The sequence below is a fragment of the Erpetoichthys calabaricus genome, chromosome 18, assembly GCF_900747795.2.
Source record: "Erpetoichthys calabaricus chromosome 18, fErpCal1.3, whole genome shotgun sequence".
In the NCBI taxonomy this organism is placed as follows: domain Eukaryota; kingdom Metazoa; phylum Chordata; class Cladistia; order Polypteriformes; family Polypteridae; genus Erpetoichthys; species Erpetoichthys calabaricus.
Genome location: NC_041411.2, coordinates 48,000,886 through 48,018,891, shown reverse-complemented (window position 1 = coordinate 48,018,891; position 18,006 = coordinate 48,000,886). Strand labels below are relative to the sequence as shown.

Here is an 18,006-nt window from a genome sequence, read left to right as displayed (position 1 = left end):
CTTGTCTTTTGCCGCACTAGTTGGAAAAAGCACCTGCAACTGTACAAAGCTACCGGTTTTAAAGGTTCTCCAGCTATATATGATGTAATGCCAGCTCATTCTTTTGGCAATTCATCCCTGGCTGATGTAACTTGTCCAGCGCCATTGCAATAGTAGTGTGAGTGCAGCTGACTTTGAAAAACCAGACGTTGCTGCAAATTGTGCTTTGATGTTTCACAGTTCAACTACAGTGTAAGGAAATCTTATCTATCTGGATGACAAATGGATAATACCATCCTGTACAGCTGGCATGGCACAACTTGGTGATGATTGTGAAATATCTGATCAGTCAGCTAGTTCACGTTGAAAAGCTCCTGTGGTTAAAAACCCGAGAGTGGCAGCAGAGCAGGTACAGCACAATTCCTCAAAGTTTGTCTTTGTAAAGCCGGCGTCAGTTCACCATACAGGCCCAAGAGGAAAGCTCTTGGAAATAGAAATCGACTTAGTAGCCAGTGGTCATCATCTGTAAATACACGCTCTCTTCTAATTCTTCCATTTGCAATGTCTTCTAACAACACTAAAGCAGCTAATAGCAGCACTATTCCATACACCATTATATTGTTACAGAATGATTACAATCAAGTGAATTACATTTGTAAATGATATGCAGTTAATTTCGGTGTATTTGTATTTGTATCCCATGTCATTGATGTGAATATGAAAAAGAAAGGTAAGTTTCACAGAAACAGTAGCACTGTTTTGACGCTGGGTGCCGGCAGTTTGCAAAACTGAGCAGAAACAGTGTACACAAGGTAGGGGGCTACAGTGAAAATGTGCATAGCTTTATGCCAAGTTTAGTTTTTATACATCTCCAAGTGTGTGAAGAAATGGGCTTACGCAACAAAAACAGGGAGATGCACATAAAAAAACAAAAAAAAAAAAAGTAGAAAGCAAACAAAACCAAAACCGAAGATGAGGGACAATAATCATGGTCGAGAGAACAAGAGGATTGAATGCGAAAGTACACATGAGAAAAGAGCACAATGATAAACTTTGAATTCATTAGAGATTTGGTATCCCCAGATTCGAAAAGGATTTGAACTGATAGCCAATCTTTTACCCTGATGTGTCAATTACGTATGGGTCCCGACCTCAGAGGCCATGCCCCAGACAACGCTGGAAGCGGAATGATAGAAATAAACACTGGCAGCCTTTGAGGATCCAAAATCATACCAAATCATGACACTGGTATCCACCATTCTAGAATTGCTGATCCTTGTACTCGAATGGAATCAGTTGAGGTGTGAATGTTCACCAGCTACCTTGCGTAGAGGTGTGCATGTCCATCTTAATAGAAAAAGACTCAAACAGATGCCGGAGGAACTTCTGTATATCTCTTGGCTGGCCAGTACATCTGGGGATTTATCAGCAGTACCTAAAAATGCTGCTAAACTGACCTGGTCTGTCAAACTCTACATGTTGCCACCATTTATCTTATTAAAATAAGAAGATGGAGAGTGATGAGCATGTGCCTTACTGTGATGTTTTGCCATGTACCATTTTTGCATTAAAATTACTTCATGTTCCCTCCAACTCCAAAAGGCAAAAGGGAAGAATGGGGAACATAAATGTATAAATGCATAAATCTATAAACTGTCCATTGTTGCCTGTGCTACATTGCTGAACATCAACAACAAATTCTACTAAGTTGGAAGAATCCTAATATACCCCCCATAACTCATTACAGAAATTATATTTTATAATATCTAAAACTAGAAAAAATCTAATTTTCTTAGTGTGGAACCATGCAGAGCGTCTTTAGAATTTGGCAAGATTTGATAAATGTTACTCTAAAATAAGTTTGCTGGGCCCCAGCCTGTACCTCTGCTGAATGTCTATTGGTTTAATTAATAAGACGTTGTATGACGTGGTGAGCTACTTTTTGGCTGTGCCCTAGCGCCAGAGGTATTCCCAGGTCTAAGATAAAAGAGACTGCTCAACCTCATCCAGGTGAGTTGGAGTCGAATGGAAAAACAAAGCTCGCCTTGAGGAGTGGAATGAGAGAGGAAAAAAGTACAAGGCATTTGGTGTGAATAAACCTTTTACTTATACTGGAGCTAGTGTCTGTGAGGTTGTGTCTGGGGTTAGGGATGCAGCAATGCCCCCCCGGTGGTCACAATATACATTAGTAAATCATACTTCAGAAACTAAGCGTACACAGGAAATGTGGTGTAGCGGTTAAGGCAGTGGAACTCAAAGTTTGAGATAATAGGTTCAAATCACTTCACCTACCTGTGCTCTGACTGGGAAAACAAAAGAAAAGTAACCATTTCTAAGTGTCACAGATGTTGTAATTTGCCTTGGAAAAATGCATCAGCCAAGCAATATTCAAATAATTTGTAAATTAAATATTACTGGAAAATGTAGCAATTTTTTCAAAAAGACAGGAATGACATTGCATAGATTAATATCAATAAGACCATAATGCAAAGCATAGCATATAAGTTGATGACTTCAAATATATAGGATAAAAGAAATTATTTCTTACACACTGATATATATATATATATATATATATATATATATATATATATATATATATATTAGCTACAACATTAACACATTTCAAAGTGTTCTGTTATGAATTCCATGGCTTAGAACTTTAATATTTAATGTTTTGCAATCACTTGCATGAATATAGGGCAAAGTACATAGGATTCTCTAAACTGACCTGGTGAGGTGGTGTGTATTATCTTTTGTGGGCTGGTGCCTTATCCACATTGGACTCTTCCCTGCATGTAGTGTTACCAGGATAGACCCTTTTCCCCTGCAATTCTGAATTGCTATTATTATTAACCATATTTGAAATATAAGTATAGGGTCAGTATTGTCACATATAAGGAGTATAGCGAAATTCTGACTTGCATGTGCTAATCAACATAAAACACGTTTTCACTCTCTGGTGCCATGATTACTTGAGTGTAACAACCATGGGTGTTCCAGGTGCATGTAGGGACCCTTGATGGCAGGGGGCCTTTTCATCTTGCACCCCCAACTCTGCTTGAGTGTCCACATGCCGAAAGCTCCCCCCCTGCACTTGATTAAATGATCTGTTGTCTACATGCCGAAATCAAGAGTGGGAACAACAATGTTGTATAAAACAACTGAATGTCTGCACTCTAATATCATCAAGGGCGACCCCGCTCAACCTGCTCGATGAAACATACGAGTGTCCACACTCTGAATCATGAAGGCCCTGTCCCCACTGTTCGATTAAACAACCTAGTATCTGCATGCTGAAATCAGCAATGGGAACATCTGTCCTGCATGAAACAGCTAAGCCCAAATCATCCAAAGGGACCACACTCCCCCGTTCGATGAAATGACAAGTATCGGTATACTGAGCTCATCATAGCCCGCTCAATTAAATGATCTACAACAACAACAACAACATTTACTTATATAGCACATTTTCATACAAAAAGTAGCTCAAAGTGATTAAAGAAATCTAGAAATCTAGTGTAAGAAATCTAGTGTCTTCATGTTGAAATCAAGAGCAGGAACAACTGTGCTACATAAAAAAACTAAGTGTCAAAATGCAGAAACCACCAAGGAGGACCCCATTCCCTTTTTCGATGAAATGACGAGTGTTGACAAGTTGAAATCATCAAGGAAATCCCACCATCGCTTGATTAAACAATCTAGTGTCTACGTGATAACTTCAAGAGTGGGAACAACCATGCGGCATGAAATGACCGGGTGTCCACATGATGAATAGCTGAGTAAAAGTGAGATCAACTATCTGTCAGAGGAGTTCTATTCATTAAACCACTCAAGGGGCCTGTGCTGGTCTTAATCCGGCCTTGGGACAACCTTATTTATTTTGCTGAGTGAGAGAGATTAAAGGTAAATTTCTTAAGACCAGCAATGATGTATGTAGCTGAGACGAGGGCAGTAAAGGGAGTGCAGGAGAAGATGTGGCAAAAATGAGAATGTGGATATGGATGTGTGGAGTTACAAAAAAGGACAGAATAAGAAACAAGACAATCAGGGGTACAACAAAAGTGGCTAAGAAAGTACAGAAAAGTATAGTGAAGTGGTATGGACATGAGATGAGGAGAGACAATGAACATGTGGGCAAAAGAGTGATGGGAAATGGAGATAAAAGAGAAGAGAAAGCAAGGGATGCCAAAGTGGTGGTGGATACATAATGTAGAAGAAGATCTGGAGGAAAACAGCTTGACTGGCAAGGAGGTGCAGGACCAAGGTGTTTGGAGAAGACTGATCAAGCACATAGAAGAGGAAAAAAATGAAGAACTGTACCCATCCCATTCTCATTCACTCAGCTAGCCATTTTGACTTAGCACAACTGTAAATGAACCAAAATTGGGATGGTAATTCCCAGTCAGGTTCTATTTTCAGACACCATTTGTAATACTTTAATTAACTAGCAGTAAGGTGAATATTCTTCTGGTATCACACTTATTCATTCTTCATGTTTGGACTAGAGACATGAATTCATTGAATTGAGAGGGTACATTAATGATGGTGTTCTTGTTTGGATACAGATATGAGCATGCTCTATCTTGAATGTACAGAGCGATACACTTTATTTGGATCTATAATAGGAAATAGAAGTGTAATTTGGTATAAAAAGATTGAAGAGGCTTTGACTGTCACATTATATGACGGTGCCAATGATTCTTGGAATCACATATTTTTTTTCAGAAACAGAAACTGCCATTGTAGTTGGAGTAAATTCCCACTAGCAGTGGAAAGCCGCATGTGTTTCCTTGTTTAAAGGCGTTCATCCTTTTGTTCATATTAATTTTATTGTTTTCTTTGGTGATACTTTGGTGTTTAGGAGATCTCCTTATTCATTTGTATGACTTCAGCTGTTCTGATTTTTTTTTTTAATTTTCATTCCTTTAAACATAGAACATGCATGTTGAACCACTTAGACATAGAGAAAACAGAATGAATTAAAGTAAACCAGCAGGAAGTGGGCAGAAGGATTCTAGATTGCGCTTGTTCACAATAATACTGTACTGAAAATATAGTCGCATTCTGGGTGCTGCCTGCATGAACTTCGTGAATTTCCTTCAGGTGTTCCGTTTTCCTCACAGAGTGCAATGGCCAACAGGTTAGGTGGACTGGCCATGCTACATTGAGTGAGTGTGTGTGTGTTCACCCTGTAATAGGCTGGCACCCTGTCCAAGACTTGTTCCTGCCTTGTCAAATTTGTTTTCTGGGGCAGGCTCTGGCGGCCCTGCTCAGAATAACTGGGTTTGAAGATGGATGAATAGAGGATTTGGTATTTCATAACCAGATTTTCTAGATGCTTCTAGCATAATAGATTTTCTTTGCAGGCTTTTGAGAACTTTTTGCAAAAGAAAACACTTTCAAAACCATGTTTTTCAAAAACGTTTTGTAAATTGAGAAAGAAAAAACTGTGTTTTGCATTTAATTTAATTTATATACAGTATACATACAGTACTTTTTAAAATGAAAGTCTAGTATTTATTGTAGCATATGGAAAATTATTTTGAATGGAACATTTTTAGGATTTGTTTAATTCATTCAAGGTAGTAGAAAATGGACAAGAATGTAACTAAGTGTGCATGACCCCTGCCAGAGAGTTGCATAGTGTACTCCGCTGTCCATTTTTAATGTAAAAAGTCTTGTTGTGTAAAAATGCTCTTACTACCAAACTGTGGAATGATCTCCCATTGTTTAATCCAACTGCACCCAATTTCCTCATGTTTAGGAGTCTTTTGAAGGTACACCATTTCATTATATATTTTAGAACTGCTTAACGTCTCTGATGTGTGTGTAATAAACGCTGCATTCCATTGGAAAGTATGTGTGACAGAGAGTTACCCTCAGAGTTCCTCCCAGGTATGTAATTTCACCCTGGGCTGAGAAGGGGGCTCTGCCACTAACTATGTTGTCTTCCTTTTCCCCCACAGGACCGAGAAACATCTTAGTGAGGGCCACGCACTCTGTTTCTTCCAGTTCTTGGGCCATAAAAGCACAATTGCCCAGAAAGAGTCATCACTTCATGATTGAGCAACTGGTTTTGACACCATCATGCATGTACTTGAACTTTTTATGAAATAAATTGGGACTGCCAGGTTGGCACCCAAACATTCATTTTATCAAGACCTGCAATTCCCTCAACCAGCCCCCCATTTACCTCAGAATAACTTCACACCTAATTTCACTGTGTTTATACGGACGCCTCCAGGAAAACCTTTGTTGTGCTTGCTTTTTTAGAATAAATACCAGTTGATAAAAATACATTGCATAGTATTTAGAGCATCCAAATACTGCAGTAACATGTCCAGAGACAGAGGTTGGATAGTACTGGATGTACAACTGATTTAATGAGATACAAATAGACATAAGTGCTAATAAACAGTATAAAACTACAACTTTCACTAAAATGCATGGTGTACGTCATAATTTTGGATCAATGTCCTCACAGGTGGCGCAGTGGTAGTGCTGCTGCTTTGCAGTAAGGAGACTGTGGAAGATTGTGGGTTCGCTTCCCAGTTTCTCCCTGTGTGGATAGCGCTTTGAGTACTGAGAAAAGCGCTATATAAATGTAATGAATTATTATTATTATTTATTATTAAACTTAAATCAGAAAAACTCAAAACTTAACAGACCAGGCCCAAGTTTCTGAGTGGGAAATCCAATTTATGGGGGAATTCCAGTTGAAAATTCCAACTAAGAACTTGGAAATTCCAAATTCCCAGTTTAAAAGGAAAGCAGAATTAGTCTCACTGCTAGTCTAGTTATATAATAGTAGTAGGACTACTCCCTGTTGCTCAGTCTTTTATTGTCCTCTGTTGCTTTTGATGCTTGTACCTTACAATTATTCTTGTATATTATAACTTGCTATTCTCTGATGGGTGGAGTGGTGGCTCTAAGGCTAAGGATCGGTGCTGGTATCTGGAAGGATTCTGGTTAAAAATCCGAAACTGCTAGAAGAGATCGTACTTGAGCAAGGCCCTTAAAGTGAAAATTTCTCCAGGGGCATTGTTCAATGGCATGTCCCTGTGCTTTGAATCCCAAAGGTCACACGAAAAGAATCCCCTCAGTAATTAATAAAGTATATCAAATAAAAAAAATGTTGCCTTGGATAAAGGAGTCTGCTAAACAAATAAATTATAACACAGATTCTGAAAAATTATATGAAACATCGTCCCACTCTACAAGTTGAAAGCTTGCAGGCTTTGCTACTGTACTAATTAAAATGTTCAATGCGTAGCTTCAATTCAAGTTACTTCACTTTGTCTCGTATTGTGCTCTTCATTGTGTACAGGCCCAGAGCGTTGTAATAAGTACACAGGTACTGTAGATTCAAAAACAAACTTTACAAGTTACTAATTACATAACAAGTGCACATAAACACACAAATTTGTTTAAACAGACAGGAAAAAAGTACTTTGGAACTTATTATCATAATTGGAGCCCAGTAGTATCTGTTAGGTTGCTGAACTCTGTCACTTATACCTGCCTTTTATTTAGCCGCATATAATTAAAAATCATTCATTCCTACATTCAGATGTGCTATTCAAGCTCGACAGTTATGTAATGACTCATGTAGGCATCATAAGCTGGCAGTTCAGGCTACTGCTTTGTAAAATTCTAGATGGTATCTGTCCTGAGCTATACCATTCGGGCATATTTATTGCTGCTCAGTCTGTGCTATGAAAGAAGCTTTTATTCTCATTTTAGGGTCTATTGGACATTCATTTTTGCTATGCTGTTGAAGGCCTTTAGGCAGTTTAGCACATCATTATCCTCTTATAACCCAAATTGGAGTTCTTCCTTCCTGGATGACCAGCGTGAATGACAGTATTGCCCACATTGGATTTCTCTCTTCCTGGATCACCATTCCTAAATGGCAACACCCTATGATTATATTATGTTGCACAACTTGAAATTGAAGTAATAAAGTTCATTCAATGGGGTAAGCCCACCAACTTAGTCGACCAGGTATTAGAAATACATCTCACTTGTATCTTTGAATAAGAGTTGAAGCTCAGTCAAATTATAACAGTCCCACTAGTGAGTGTCTTGCAAAATGTATGTAGACAGTTCATCTCTATGAGAAATTACTTCCTTCTTGCCACCCAACTCCACAGCATTGGAGTGTAAGGAATATTTAAAATGACTAATATGCAACCACCATGAAACCAACATAAATTCCAGCAGCTGTCTTGTGTTTGCCATCACGTTCTTAGCTTTTCCCCTTTCTAATCATCAATTTTGGTGGAACATCCTGATCTTTGCAATATTTTAGCATTGCAATCTTTCCACCATTTTCGTTATCCTCAGTGTATTCCAAGAAGTATATAACTTTAATTATTTTTGCTTGTTTGTTACATAAAGATACATCAGCAATAAGCCGTTCCTGTTTTCTCAAGAGTCATGACTGAATTGTCTGAAACTTTCTAATTAATTTTGAGATTACTAACTTCCAATTGTCCGCTAAAAGAGGAACAAATTGCTTGTAGGACTATACCAGTGATTTCTCAGAATTCTGTCAACACTGCATTTACCTGAAAATTATTACATACAGTACATGATTACTAAATACAAATTGAATAATGGACAGTATGTCACGATTAATAGCATAAAGAATAAACAGATGTTTTTTCAGAAAGCTTTTTGTACTTACAATGTGTATACAGTAATCCCTCCTCCATCGCGGGGGTTGCGTTCCAGAGCCACCCGCGAAATAAGAAAATCCGCAAAGTAGAAACCATATGTTTATATGGTTATTTTTATATTGTCATGCTTGGGTCACAGATTTGCGCAGAAACACAGGAGGTTGTAGAGAGACAGGAACGTTATTCAAACACTGCAAACAAACATTTGTCTCTTTTTCAAAAGTTTAAACTGTGCTCCATGACAAGACAGAGATGACAGTTCCGTCTCACAATTAAAAGAATGCAAACATATCTTCCTCTTCAAAGGAGTGCTTGTCAGGAGCACAGAATGTCACATAGATAGAGAAAAGCAAACAAATCAATAGGGCTGTTTGCTTTTAAGTATACGAAGCACCACGGCACAAAGCTGTTGAAGGCGGCAGCTCACACCCCCTCCGTCAGGAGCAGACAAAGAGAGAGAGAGACAGAGTTTGTTTTTCAATCAAAAATCAATACGTGCCCTTCGAGCTTTTAAGTATGCGAAGCACCTTGCAGCTTGTCGTTTCAGGAAGCAGCTGCACAAAAGATGGCAACGTGAAGATAATCTTTCAGCATTTTTAGACAAGCGTCCGTATCGTCTAGGTGTGCAAACAGCCCCCCTGCTCACACCCCCTACGTCAGGATCACAGATAGTCAGCGCAAGAGAGAGAGAAAAGTAAGTTGTGTAGCTTCTCAGCCATCTGCCAATAGCGTCCCTTGTATAAAATCAACTGGGCAAATCAACTGAGGAAGCATGTACCAGAAATTAAAAGACCCATTGTCCGCAGAAATCCGCGAACTAGCAAAAAATCCGCGATATATATTTAAATATGCTTACATATAAAATCCGCGATGGAGTGAAGCCGCGAAAGGCGAAGCGCGATATAGCGAGGGATCACTGTATTATTTTACATACAGTAGATATTTGTGTTTTATTATACTTTACTAAATTACTAAGTAATGTATTTTTTGCAGCTTTGGCATATTAAACAAAATCAGTTTGATATATTGTAATCTCTTACACTGCACTTTATTAGTTTTATTTTTGTGTGTTTTCTATTTGAATTCATATGAAAAATGCATTCCTGACTTTTTTTTCCATTGATAAGTTTTATTATTATTTGCGATATTGCACATATAATAAAAGTGTGTATCTGCGGCTGTAAATGAATTTCTTTTTAAGATAATTATTTGCATCATAACACACCTTGTTTCTAGCCGTGATTAATACAGTAAAGTGTGAAAACATCTATTAAAATGAATTTATTGTACCAGAACTAAATTACATGCAGTATACCAATGCAACAACCCTTCACTGAGCACCAATAGAAGTGTCGCTCACTAACAAAGAACTGCTTTAGCCCATTAAGCTCAACACTTCTTTTTCAGAATGTACAAATTGTAGAAAGTTTTGTGTTAAATTACTGTAAAGTGATGATCCACAGCTCAGAAGTGCTACAAGAGGAGTGCCTTACCAGGAATCCTTTTGATAAGATGTTGTGTTTATACCTTTTAGTTTCTTCCATCACTTTTGGCTGATATGTTCTAGGCCTAATGAGTTCAAAATTGTCAGTTATGTTATGGTTTTATATAGTTATGGTGTTATAGGCATTCCAGTCTAATGGCTGATATCTCTACTGGGTCATATCATTTGTTTATCTTCATACAACTTGTTTATCTTCATACAACTCAATTTAAAATGCTGTATATATCATATTGCTTCTGTACATAAAGAGATATAATTCACTGCCTGGGAAGCCTCCAGGTGTTTTCCAGAAATAAACCTTTTTATTTTAAAAAAGATTTTGTACAGCCCTTGTTGTATCTAGCCAAAATTTTTGATGAGATTTCCTCCTCTATGAAGAATTTTCAGAAATAATTTTTGGATTTACATGCTTTGAGACTCATTTCATCATTTCAGCTTGTAGGTTTCTTTTGGTATATGTCACACAGGTTCTTGTCTAATTAATAAAAATAAGGTGATGTGTCACTCATCTGACCAGATGATGTTTCAACACTAGCATCACTTCACCCACATGTTTTGATGTAATAAAGTGTTTGTTTACCATTACAAAGCTCTGTTATGCCTCTCTGTGACATTCTTGCAGACTGTTGTGGATTAAATGTCTCACTCCCAGCAATCAAAAGACCCTGATTAATTTGTCATTGTTTTTATTGCAACTTGAAATCAGATTATCAGAATGCTTTTTTTCACACCAGTATCAGTGTGATAGTTCATACTAACCACTAAAGCCTCTTCTAAACATGGCCAAACAATAAGAACTCTCTTTTTGTCCCTGAGACCTCATCTTGAAGATGTTTTAGCTGCCATAATGTGAACAACTGGGTCTTCTTTTTGTGCTCAACACTGCATGATGGGATGCTACTGCTCAGTTGTCTAGATAGCCATAACTGTGTAGAAGTCATGATATTTGATAGAATTTATATCTCTTATTTACTTGTTTCCTTTGATTTAATGGTATCTTGACCTTTCTAACACCAAATAACTTATATAGCCATTAAGCATAAATGTACAACTTTAGAAAAATTCATGAAAGTAAGGCAGTGATAATCAAAAAGAATGAGTATTAATGTGCTTTATAAAGTAATGTGTCAAGCCATTGAAGTGAGAAGGATGTAGGGGAAGGTTTTGAATTAGGCATGCTGAGCATTTAATGTATAGCAGACACTCAGGCAGTACATAAATTCAGTGTTGGTGCTGCTGCCTCATAGCCCTTGTGCTTGTATCTCAGCTTCCAGCATTGCTTGGATACAGTTTGCACATTTTCCACTCCACATCTCAAACAAGTGTATTAGGCTAATTGGCAAAATCAAATTTACCCTGAGTACATGAGTGAGTGGGCCCAGTGGTGAAATGGTGCCCTACCTAGGATTGTTTCTCAGTTTGTGCTCAGTGCTGCCAGGGACAAGAACCGGCCCTGCCAAATGCAACAGAACTAGATAAGCAGGTTGGAAAATGGATGCATGGATGAAGAGTATTTTAAGGGAAATTGTGACACATCTCTTTAAGTGCAGTACATTGACACTTAAGGAATATAATTTGCCATGTTCACTAATATTTTCTTTTTTGTTACTTTTTCCCAGTTTTCCTCTGCTTGATGGGTGTGATGACCCTTCTAATGGAGGCAGTGTGGGCCTGCCCCAGCCTTTGCAGATGCAGTAATATGACAGTGGATTGCAGTGACAATGGACTGCTTTCTCTCCCTGCTAACCTTCCCTCAAACACAAAAACATTACTTCTCTTGAACAATAAACTCAGTCTTCTGCCTCCCTGGGCTTTCTCTAATCTCAGCTCCTTGGAAAATCTAGATCTCTCCAACAATTTTTTGGACAACTTACCAAGCTCACTATTTAGGCAATTAGGAAACCTTTCAGAGCTCATCCTGCGCAACAACAGCATCACTTCGCTGGACAAAGGCTTGCTGCAGAGTTGTGCTGGACTGCATCGGCTTGACTTATCCATAAATGGTCTCTCCCAGGTACCCTTGGGAGTTTTTGATGGATTACAGGAGGTCACATGGCTTTCCTTGGCAGACAACAGGCTGCATGCTCTGGAGCGGGCCACCTTTGAGCCCCTCTCCAACCTTCAACATCTTCTGCTTCGAGGCAACCCCTGGGAATGTGACTGCAACCTGAGAGACTTTAAGCACTGGCTTGAATGGTTCCTGTATCGAGGTATAGTACTTAATACTACACACGTGGATGCTATGAAGCCGCAGATTGTTCAGGCAAGGTTAAGACCTGAAGTTGTGCTTCTAACAGGCAAAGGGTTACATTTTTTAATCTTAACTAATGATTAATTGTGAGCTAGTGATCAGTACTGATAAATAATAAAAATAAAATAATAATAATAATAAAAAAGCTATTTTTTCATACAAGAAGTCGCAAGAAATATGGAATAAATCATATATATACACACACACACACAGTGTATAATATTTTACTGGTATATTACAAAACATTCTAAGAGTTAATATGACTAAAGATTTTTATTACTGAAACAGTTAACACTTGGTGTGAATTCAGACCACTCGATATATACTATATGACTGGCACATTACTTATCCAGTTTTGATTTTTGTTTTGGCTGTGAACAGTTCGGTTCTGCACAAACATGTTAAGGCAATACCCCATCAAAAAAAAAAAACATATATTTTTTTTAATATGTTACTTACGCCATGTCATTTGTAATGGTGGCCAAAAAAAATGTAATTGCAGGTTTTAGTGGAGAAAAGACATAACAAAGATTCAGACTGAGCAGGACTCAATGGTGACCAACTCTCAGCAATGGGAAACAATGTGGAAAAAAGTCCATGAAAAAGGAAAAAAAAAATTCACATAACTTGTTTTACATAATCCACATGACAACTATCCATATGTATTCTCAAAATGTTCAACATACATGCATTTTGTTTTCTAAAAAAGCTGTGAATACTTACTTCCATAAAACCTGGTGTGAAATAAAAAAAATGAATGGCACATCCACACAGTACTGCATGTCTGAATTTAAGATCTGCCTCTCCCCCCAATCACTGGCCAACTATCCTGTCTTCAGTTCCCATAGTATTGAGGAAATGCATCTTTACTGTTATCTTTTATGCCGAGTTTTCCAGAAGTAAGCATTAATATTTTATCACAAAAAAGTATGTATTTTGCATGTTCTGAGAACATGAATGCATAACAGACATGTTGATTATGTGAGTAACGCGAGAATTGTTTTTCACATCACTTGCCGTTGTCCATTTGTGTTCTCAGACCATGCACAATACATTTTCTGCTAAAATACCAGTAATGCTAAAGTCTTGAAAACTCAGTGTAAACAGGAAAAACACATCTGCTCATTCTTATGGATAGTAAGACAGAGAGAGAGAGAGAGATAACTAGAGGTTACATATGAAAATAAGAAGAAAATATGAATGGAAATTTGAATGAGATGAATGATGTGTGACCCCAGGGCCTGGTCTGCCTCTCTATAGACATTAGTACTACACAATTTTTTAAGTGATTCTTGGCAATGTGAAATCAAAAGGCATTGGTGTGCCATATGGTATGACCAGCAACTAAAGTAACCCTATTTACCACATTTAGTTACACAGTTTAATTTTTATGTAGGTATGCAAGTTGAGAAGTTTTCAATTTAGATCCTTCTACAGATTTAAACATTTTATGCATCAGTGAGCATGATTTGACCAATGTTGGAGCAGTCAGTATGTCTATGTGTCAGTGTGTAAATTTATGGATTTGAAAACATAATAAAGAATCACTCAGTTTGAGTGAAACAAGGATATTATTAGCAAGTTAAAATGCTGATTATAATCAACGTTACTCCAGTAGATTTTGCTCTCCTGAGATAAAGATTTTGTAATTGTTACACACATTTGTACATTATCTTGAAGTCCAATGGGGAAGAAGAGAATTTCTTTAGGTTATATCTATCCACATTCCTGCAGTAAAACAAGTTATGAGTGATATCATAAATGATGTGCATTAATAGAAAAATAAGACATTCAAGAAAACAAAGGATATGATACCGTGTATGCATTAATTATAGATAACCCAAAGAGCAACATGAAACATATTTTCCCCATTATGTTGATAAACCACAGCTCTGGGCTGACTCTGTTTTGTGATTTAGCTGGGATTACCTCCAGGCTCCACACCTCAAACCAAATTTAGTGGGTTCTGTCAAAGGAAGGATGGATGGGTTTTGAGAATATTTTTCATTCTTCAAACATCTATTATATAATAAAATGCTAAGGTCTGTGCGGCTAGTACCTCAGAGTAGGCTGATTGGTTAGTTTGGCTTTTGTGACGTGACAAGTGTGAGATGCACAAGGAGGATTAAAGGCACATGCTGAGAGACTCGCTTTCGCTTTCAAAGATGGAAGGTTTAATACCGAGAAGGGGGGCGAGAAAGGCACCTAAAAAATAATGACAAGACTCTGAGAAGCAGGCCTTATGTAAACATGTTTGAAAAAGGGAGCACCGGTAAATACAGATTCAGGCACATGTGAATACAGAGGAAAGGTGCTGAAGTATTTTATTACCTGTCATTGACAGGTACCGTGACTAGTAAATAATAAAATGCTGTCATGTTATTACTTTCGAACTACTGAGGTTAGAACCTTGATATTGGTCTTAATCAAAAGTTTAAGACACACAGTAAATTTTTCTGAAAATGCAAAAAAAAAAAGTCACGGCAACCATGGCGAAGTGTTTTGTGGTTGTGTGTTTATTACAGCAAAGTGATGGCAAAACCATGTGACATGATGGAAAGAAAAATGACCAACAATTTCTGCTGAGTATCAAGCAAATTTCAGTGGGTGATGATGTGAAGAGGAAGTCTATAATGGGAAGAAGACATGAAATGGGAATGTATGCTGATAATCAAAATGATGGTCAAATACCTGTTCAGAAGTTATAATTAAGTGCAAGTTCTTACGGGTTACACAACTGGCAGAGTGTTTATTGTGCTTTATATCTAGCCTTTGATTCTGACACACAAGCCACTCACTAACTCACAGAGCACTTTACTTCTAAAAACAATGTGCTTCTAAAACAACATTCTGCTTTGGAATCTATTACACTTATTGATCAAAATGTGCATAAAGGAGAGTAAAGTGACTTACGCTTGTGTGTTTATGGCAAAGTGATTGTGAAACAAACTGCTAACCACCAGAATGGAAGGAATCAGAAAAAGAGCTGCGACATCTGCTGACCACCAAGCAAAACCTTTAAGTGATGGAGAAGTTTAAGACAATAAGAAGACAAGAGACTGAAGCGCATAGCCAAACAAGAGGTAATCCTGAATATAAAGCAATTGAGCAGCAGTCAAACATGATAGCTCATAAGGCATGCAATGCAAACTCTAGGATACATAATGGAAGAACAAGAACAAGAGAGAACTGCATGGCAACAAATTAGATAATCACATATTAGAAACTTCTGACCACAAGTAATAAAATACATTATAAAAGGAACTGAATGAGGTACCTATTTAGAAAACATAACTATGTTATATAGTACTTTAATTTTAATTTAAAACTGTAGGTCCATGTCTTTTACTTGCTTATGTAATAATCCAAAACTACTTATTAGAAAATAAGATTGTGATTGGAGCTAAACATAACAAGAGGGGGCAACAGTTAGGGGTACTCTCTCCATCACAGGTCATGCTCACACAAACACCTACACTCATTCCATTCACTTACCATTCAGCTTAACATGCACATCTTTGGGAACCTGAAGCAAAAAGGAGTCCTAAAAAAGAACCTGAACTCTACACTGAGTGACTGGGCCTCAAATTCAAACTCATCCCATCATTTCCACCCATTTCCACATTTTCCTAAATTAAATTTAGAGACTAAACTAAACATCTTTGGGATATGAAAGGAAACATTGGTGATTTAATCAGTTCCTATCTATCAATAAGAATCTCAGAATCTTTTGAAAATTCTTTTACTCTTAATGGCATCTTCTTCTCTCTCTTTTTCTTTGCAGGTGGCAACATTGATGGTGTGGAATGTACACTTCCCAAGGATCTGCGAGGCAGAGACATCCGCAGAGTTCCAGTGGAAATGTTTAATTATTGTTTACAGCTAGAGGACGAGAACGGCTCAGTTGTATCAGGTGGAGTTGTTGTTGGAGGGCCTCCGTGCAACCGAGGAGAGGAACCTGTTATAATAGTTTCTCCCGAGATTCCCCCCACTGTAGCTGTCGTGCAGACCTCAGACTGTGCTAGGCAGAAATACCGACCGGTTAGTGTGAGACGAGCTATTGGCACTGTCATTATCGCAGGGGTTGTCTGTGGCATTGTGTGCATCATGATGGTTGTCGCAGCAGCTTACGGCTGTATCTATGCCTCTCTCATGGCCAAGTATCAGCGTGAGCTGAAGAAACGTCAGCCTCTCATGGGGGATGGAGATGGAGAAGGCGATCAGGAGGAGAAACAGATTTCTTCTGTGGCTTAGCAACCAATTTTTATTTCAATTTGAACTAACTTTAGTTAAAAAGTTTGAATTTTTATTTGAAGAGATAAATCGAAGTAGAAGATACAGCAAACTGAACATCTCTTTGTCATGTGGTAGTTCCCTTTCAAAATGTGTCCCAGCTTCCACAATTTATGGCCCCTTTTCCAACAGCTTTGGGATGCAGTGGTGGCCCGTTATGTACGTAAAAACCATTCATCTGGAAGCAGCATGACATCTTTAATCATTTTGTTTTTCTTATTTTTCTATAGCTTGAAGAACTTTGCTTCATGTGAACATATTTTGAATGCGTGCTCCACTGTTATCTGGCAGCTATTGGAACTGTGATGTTCCTGGCGTCTAATCAGACTGCTTGGAACGAATTGAACTTTTTGTACAGGTTTCCTGCTTTTGCACAGTAATGAATGTCTTTGGGAAGCCAATCGTGTAATTGGTGCTCTCGATGATGATGGCGCATCTGTAACACTTTGTAACAGCAATGCTTGGTAAATGATCAGCTGTCTTTGTGGATTCTGGTTGCAGGATTCTCTAGTGGACTCAAGCCCAATTAGCCTTGTTTGAAAGGCTTTGTTTTCGACATATTCCTGGACATCAAGGGTTGAGGACAAGGTGCTACCTAAGGAGAAGCCTATTCTTGGGTATCACATCTCAGCTCCTATGAGACTGAGCTACTGGCTCAAACATTGTGACCCGAGAGCTGTCACTCAGTTCTTTCTGGCTTCCTTTGGTAAGATGTGCAACATGTCACTCTTTCTTTCCTTTTCTGTATAAATGTGCAGCACTGCCATACAAGGTCTCAACTTTTTTTTTCTTCCATAACATAAATCTGGGGAGTAAAACTGGTTAGGTTACAGATTAACTGAACCTTTGACTTTCTAATTACAAAACAACAATACAGTTAAATGACTCAATGTTATCTCGATTTCCTTTTTTTACTTTTTGAAATTGAATACTGTTTAGGATTGACCTAAAAAATGTTTCGTAAAAAATATTAGAATATGATTAATTTATAAATATATGCAACTAAATAGTTATATGTGTATGATTGTCTTTTTGCTTTTTTTGGCTGTCTTTTAAAATTTATATTTCTTTTATGTAGTCAAAATGTGTCAGCGTTCACACATTCACTGAATGACGTTTGCAGTGGTGGCTTTAAAAAAAAGGCAACAGTCAGCCTACTCATGGTGTGTGTATATGCATATATATATATATATATATATATATATATATATATATATATATATATATATATATATATATATATATATATATATATATATACATACACACATAAGGTCTATCTGTATATATAGTGC

General features: G+C 37.6%; 2 protein-coding genes across 2 annotated transcripts in view; one reads left to right on the top strand and one right to left on the bottom strand.

The window, feature by feature from the left end:
- lrtm2a (leucine-rich repeats and transmembrane domains 2a) overlaps positions 1-17,854 on the top strand; it is a 98,788-nt gene extending 80,934 nt beyond the window's left edge. Inside the window, exons 3-4 of the mRNA XM_028824238.2 lie at positions 11,787-12,377; positions 16,203-17,854. Coding sequence (XP_028680071.1) covers positions 11,787-12,377; positions 16,203-16,672 — 1,061 coding nt within the window. The 3' untranslated portion in view covers positions 16,673-17,854. The remainder of the gene's footprint in view (positions 1-11,786; positions 12,378-16,202) is intronic.
- cacna2d4a (calcium channel, voltage-dependent, alpha 2/delta subunit 4a) overlaps positions 1-18,006 on the bottom strand; it is a 791,862-nt gene that overhangs the window by 372,352 nt on the left and 401,504 nt on the right. The window lies entirely within an intron of this gene.